The sequence below is a fragment of the Maylandia zebra genome, linkage group LG10 (assembly GCF_041146795.1).
Source record: "Maylandia zebra isolate NMK-2024a linkage group LG10, Mzebra_GT3a, whole genome shotgun sequence".
In the NCBI taxonomy this organism is placed as follows: Eukaryota; Metazoa; Chordata; class Actinopteri; order Cichliformes; family Cichlidae; genus Maylandia; species Maylandia zebra.
Genome location: NC_135176.1, coordinates 13,266,079 through 13,272,218, shown reverse-complemented (window position 1 = coordinate 13,272,218; position 6,140 = coordinate 13,266,079). Strand labels below are relative to the sequence as shown.

General features: G+C 40.9%; 1 protein-coding gene across 1 annotated transcript; it reads left to right on the top strand.

Annotated features, from left to right (window-relative positions):
• The first annotated feature begins 360 nt into the window (after positions 1 to 360).
• atf5a (activating transcription factor 5a) lies at positions 361 to 5,806 on the top strand. Its single transcript, XM_004563918.3, has 4 exons — positions 361 to 1,064; positions 1,993 to 2,241; positions 2,580 to 3,768; positions 3,855 to 5,806. The coding sequence occupies exons 2-4, from the start codon at positions 2,100 to 2,102 to the stop codon at positions 4,039 to 4,041; spliced, it is 1,518 nt and encodes a 505-aa protein (XP_004563975.1). The 5' UTR covers positions 361 to 1,064; positions 1,993 to 2,099; the 3' UTR covers positions 4,042 to 5,806.
• The last annotated feature ends 334 nt before the right edge of the window (positions 5,807 to 6,140 follow it).

The window sequence follows — 6,140 nt, the reverse complement described above, 5'->3', positions numbered from 1 at the left end:
CAGATTAAGTCATTACAAGCTGAATGCTGTATCAGTGTCTGAGTTTGTTTAAACTGTATCACAAAGTGTCAACGATATTCTCTGCTTTCAAAAACTGCAGCACCGACCTCCACGCCCGGTTTGTTGACATGAAACATGTGCACAGTCTGCACTGCAGACAGAGGGAGAGAGAAAGATGACAACACGGTGGTGCTTTGCCTTGCCTACCACCGACCAATCATATTTCAGAAGTAGCCGTTTTGAGCCAATCACAGAACGACAGTCTGAGCCCGTGCAGCCAATGGTACTGTTCGTGGACCACTGATGCAACGGAGATGCAACAGACTTCTTCTAAACAACAAAGTGTGTTATGAGCCATATAGCGCTTTAAACAAAACAGCGGCACGCCTTATTGTAAAGTACAGTGTCTGAGCTGTAGATTTCTCGACAGATCGCGTTCGCGTAAACCAAATCCTCTCACTTCGTTATTTAATTTAAAGACGAGGTTATACCCTTTAGAGCTTAAAAACTAGCACAATGTCTAGCTAAAAGGCTACTTTTCAGATTCCCTTTTTAAACCAGTTGTTACTTGTATCTTGAATTGCACAGTTTGAATTTAGTATTTTCTTTTTTATTAGTATATTTATTATCTATATATTTATTACTATAAATAATAGCATTACTCACCTGAATGAGCAGCTGTGTTACTTTTACAGAAACAACAACAAAAAAGTAGCTCAATACTTTTATAAAAGTGTGGGCAGCGAGAGTGTGGGACGTCCTTGGGTGAGCCGCGGAGGGAGGGGGCGGAGGGATCTGCACGCGCGGAGGAGCCTGGTTTACCCCGGTGACGCAGTCGGTTGCTAGGTGTGAATGAAGTGATGCTTTGTCACAATTAAGCGGCTCCTCAGTTTACAGGTCGACCACAACAAAGCAGCACCTCTCTCTGTTTGCCTTGTCTAGGATATTCCGAGCTGAAATATGGCTCTTTAATCTTTTGTTAAGTTGTTGGACCCGAAAAGTCGTCGTGCTTTGCTTTAGCAACGCACCCCCAAGTGCTCTACAATTTTTTCTGCAAGAATGGAGTAAGTGAAAGTCTCTCTACTGGCTGTACATAGAGCTGTTTTGTTGTTGCTGTTGTTGTTGTTATCATTTTGGTGTAAAGTGGCTACATCTTGTTTGGTTTCGTCGCTTTAAATGAACCTTTTTTACAAATTCAAACATCTTTTTTCTTCTTTTTTATTTTTTATTTTTAAACTACGATCACTCATGGAGTTTGACTGATTGTGGTTGCTTTGTGGTCAGTTTTAGTTTGATTTTTATTGATTTTTCCTCTACTCTAAATGTATTGCCTTCAGTCTGTGCACTAACTGGAGATACATCACGTCTGTCACTTCCAGCGTTTAATCTTTCAATGTTTAATTTAGCTCTCATTGCTGTAATCGAGTCCAATCTGTTTAAGTGATTAAAAAAAAGAATTGGTAATTAATTTTAAAAGGAACATGCGATTGGAAGCAGCTCATCAGCATTCATCCTCTTTGACCAGCAGGGCAGCTCACCTACAGAGTAGAGGTAGCTCTTGTGGTGCTTCTTGTCAACAGTTGGGCCCTTGACAGCGTCACTGGGTCCCACGTGTTTTGAGGACGTCAGGTTAATTTTGCTTTGAGCCAGATTAAAGCCCACAGGACACTGCTCCCACTTTTCTATCACCCACTGTGTCACATCTGAGGCTTGGTTTTGGGAATAATGTACTTTTCTGCTTTACAGTATTTGGTATTTACTGTAAAGCCTTTTTGTTTAAAAGATGAAAAAGTGTATTTGTGTGAAAATGAATTAAGTGAGGACCAGAAAGTGATTTTTTCTTTGTTGCCTCTCATTAAAACCATGCAGAGAAACTTGCAGAGGGCAGCACAGACAGAATCCCATCTGATGATCCCCATTAGTCGACTGAGTACGCCGTATCTTTCTCAGATATATCTGATCCCCCTTTTTTTCTTTCTGCTTACCCTCTAGGTTTCATTATGCTCACCCAGACCTGCTCACTGTGGCCCATCTCTCAGACCCTGCTTGCTCTCAGCATATGCTTGGACTTGGACTGAATCAAAGCACCAACAGACAAAATGATGGCAACATCAGCGCCTGTTTGGAAGACTCTTCGTGTCTGCCCGGCAGACCCCCTCGCTCTCTCTCACCCACAGGCTAACCACAGCCAATCACAGGGGTGCAGGGGGGAGGTGTCAGAGGAGAGTCAGCACTTAATTGGTGAGTTGCAGCGTGTACGCTTTTTTATATTTTTCCTCATTTCAGGTGGGCTCGGCACTGCAGCACATTCGTCCTTCTTGAGCAGTAAGTAATAAACTAGCTACGTCTGTTATATTAAAACGCTGCAACTTTATCGGCAAAACCCCCCAATCTGATTTGCCTTTATTATTATTATTATAAATCTGATTGTTATTTTGGGAAACTGCTTCGTGCACTGATGGATTTTTTTTTTTTTTTTTTGCATGAACGTTATTTTTTTATTTTATTTTTTTTAGCAGCATTATTTCCTTCCGACAAACATCTTGTAACCGATGCAATTTTTCCCCCCTCCTCAATAGGTGATGGTAACACTGACTGGATGACGGAAGAAGTGGATTTCTCCTCGTACCTCCCAAACCCTCCTTCCCCTCCCTCCTCTACTAATGCCTCCCTTCCCCCTTCACCCCTTCAGAATGATATCCAGGTGCCCTCTGACTTGGAGGTCATGACCTCTCTGCTGCAAGAGGAACTCGCCCAACTAGAGGACTACTTCCTGTCTGAGCCACTGCCCGAGAAAGGGCCGAGGCTGGGAAAATGCGACAGGGGTCCACTGCCTGCGGGTCCTCCGCCATTCACTCAGCTGCCATACGCATCATACGCTACATCCAACCAATCGGAATCCAGCCCACTTCTTGTTACCTTGGCAACCGGAGAACTGGACTTGCTCAGCATCTGTGGCGGGCCCATTGGGCGCTCCAAAATTCCAAGACACGCCCCATATAGCTGCAGTCGACCCAGTGGGTGTGGTAGGAAAAGAGTTCCTGATGGTTCGAGGTTCAGCGAAGGCTGTGACAGCAGTTTGTTGAGTTCCAAAGGAAGTAACTCAGGTAACTCAGCTGTGACCCTTACAGGTAATTATGGCTGTGTAGAGGACGACCAGTTGGTAGGGAAAAGCTACTGCTTGGGTAGTGCGGTTGAGCTCAGACGATGTGCTGTTATACCAAAAGAAGAGAAAAATTGCTGTTTCACTCAAGATGTGATAGGTGGTGGGAAGATTGTTGGTGGTGGATTTGGCTTTGGTGGATCACTGGAGGTCCCCCATAAGAAAGAGGATCTGTTGATGTATAGCATGAGGGAAGTCAGTGGAGGTGCTGGTAACAGTGATGTGCTGAACAGTATCAAAACTAGTGTGGAGGTGACAAAAGCCACCGTTTCTTGGAAAGCCGAGAGCAGCGAAGGTTGTTATCTTCCAACAACATCACAGTCTGAGGCCTACCATAGCTTCTTGGGCAACATCAACGAGCAGGTGAAAACAGAGAGTCTACAGATAGCTCAGCATGATCTACACTGTAATTTCCTTGAGGATCAGGGCCCAGAGTGTCTTTTAATGGCTAGGGATAGTTTGAACCTGGAATCTTCGGGGCACAGACAAGCATGTCGGCTGAAGGAAGACCACTGTGCAATGAAATACGAAGTGGACATCATTCCAGGTGAAGGCGGGGAGCGCAAACAAAAGAAAAGAGATCAGAACAAAACTGCCGCTCACAGGTGAGATTCTTCTCGATGAAATGTCAATGTTATCAAAGTTTCACGAGTTTACATTTTCACAGAGTCTTCGTTTTTGGTCGATGCAGGTATCGCCAGCGAAAAAGGGCGGAGCTCGATTCTTTGGAGGAACAACTGCACTGCCTTGAAGGGAGGAACCGGGAGCTCCGGGACAAAGCAGAGTCCGTAGAACGTGAAATCCAGTACGTTAAAGACCTGCTGATTGAAGTTTACAAGGCCCGTAGCCAAAGGCTTAAGCAGGACACAACAGCGTAACACCAAGCTTCTGCGAGTACACTTAGAGAGAGCATAACAGGGAGAATCAGCAGCTCTTTCTGTCTTTAAGTTTGTCCTGAATCAAATGTTAATTTTTTTTCTTTTTTTTTCTGTAGCGAGGGGTTAAAAGCATGCTTTGCTAATATGAAATCTTTTTTACATTTTAAATCAACACTATCCAATTCTTCCATCGCTTTCGTACTCGAATCACTTGAGCCGGCACTGTGGCATAGCAATGCTTTAAGATGACAATCATTTTCGATAGCTCTCGCACTTCGTGAATCTACTATTGAAATAAGGTAATTTCAGAAGTAATGTAACTCATTATGCAGGTTTTATATTTGTAATAGCCTTACGTTAAAATTGATGTCAGCAATAGAAACTCATGTTTGTTTGAGGGTTTTTTTTTCTTTCTTTTTTAATTATTTTCATGCTCAGTCGCTGGATCACGTTATTGGGTGTTGATATTTCAGTGTGGACAAATATTTCAAATCAACTGCGTTTATGCAACAGCAAAAACTAATTGGCATTAATACTAAAATTATTAGAACTGACCTTGAATATCCTTTGACTTTTACAATTGCAGAAAGAGCGGCTAACGTACAAAAGAGTCGTGAAACTTTATTGTGTATTTTGTTGTTTGTTTTTCTGTAAAACATTTGATTTGCTTCCAGTTTATTTCAGTCAATAACAGAATTATTTTATTTGTATGTTTAGAGTATTTTAGCCAGCTTTGTTGGAAACATTACTTTGTCTTCTGTATTTACATTTGTTTAATTTTCATCCCTTTAAATGTAACAAATATAACCTTTGCTATCTTTCTTTTAGCAATGGCTTCAAATAATGTCGGCATTATGCATTCTGTGACCAAAACTGTTTTTTTTCATATTATTTTTAAATGTGTAACATTTTATCATGTGGTGGCAGTAAGATATTCTTCCCTCGCATTTTGCAAAATGTACAATCTGTTTTGCAGCTCAGGATACATGTTAATCCGCCAGTTCTACAAACATCAGTAGATAATCATGGGAGGAGATTACAGACTTGAAGCTTGCAGGGTTTCCTCATATAAAACTGTTGTTTTTTTCTTTATTTCCAAATGTGTACAAATATTGTAACTAGTATCATTCTAACAGCCTTCCTCTGCATGCCTTTGCATAAATGTACTCTCTGGAATAGAAAATTTAGGGTTTCAGAAATAATTCTCTCTCTAAACTGCTTGTTAAAGCAATAAGTTTTATAGGCCTCTGGCTGATCTGCACTAATTTGTAACAACTTTTGTATGTTCAGGGAGTGGAGTGTGTTAACCTTTTCTTTCTATAAAATTATTGGGAAAAAAAAATCCTAATTTTGTTGTTTCTTAAAGCTTTTGCAGCTTTAGCTTTGGTGTAAGAGGTCTCAATTCTTTTTTTCATATAAGCAAATAATCATTGTTACTGTCATTTGCTCCATGCTTATACCAAGGATAGTTGTTTTTCTATGCATATTTATTTTAAGACAATCTTGAATATAACAGCGAAACTATCGTAATTATTTATGGGGTTTAATTAGTGCTTCTTTTTTTTTTTTTTTAGCCCCCTGCGGTGCACTATCAATCCCGATGGTTAAACCAAAAGTGTGTACTAACAGCACATTTAGCGCGTTGTGTTTTTAACGCAATTTTATCATAGATACAAATTAACTTCGTCTGATGTCAATCTTTTTGCTTTTAAAAAAAAATAAAGTGTATCATCAACTTGGCCTGCTGTGCTTTTTCTTTTTGGTGCTTTTACTGGGATTTATTTTTATTTTTTGTCTGCGTTATCCGAAGTACAATCTGCGGCCTGAGCGTGAAAATAAGTGCTTGGTTTTTGGATTTAATAAATCCGCGGGGTTTTCATTTTATTTTTATTTTTTTTTAAGGGAAATCAAAGTAAAGCCCGGTCAGGGCCCGACAGACACTGACAAGCGCTTCTTTTCTCACCCTGCCCCGCTGAGCAGACAGCTGACAGACGGTTATACAGAGAGGACTGAAAACTTTCATGGGTATCGATCTCTTCTAGTTTAGTCGATACAACATTTAACATAAAACCACATAAAAACGCTTTCGACGTCCAGTC

What these genes read in the sequence shown, in the direction of transcription:
- atf5a (XM_004563918.3), top strand. Translation starts at nt 2,100, where the DNA reads ATGATGGCAACATCAGCGCCTGTTTGGAAGACTCTTCGTGTCTGCCCG. An exon ending in GGAGAGTCAGCACTTAATTG is followed by an intron (nt 2,242 to 2,579) that starts GTGAGTTGCAGC and finishes CCTCCTCAATAG; the next exon opens with GTGATGGTAACACTGACTGG. An exon ending in AACAAAACTGCCGCTCACAG is followed by an intron (nt 3,769 to 3,854) that starts GTGAGATTCTTC and finishes TGGTCGATGCAG; the next exon opens with GTATCGCCAGCGAAAAAGGG.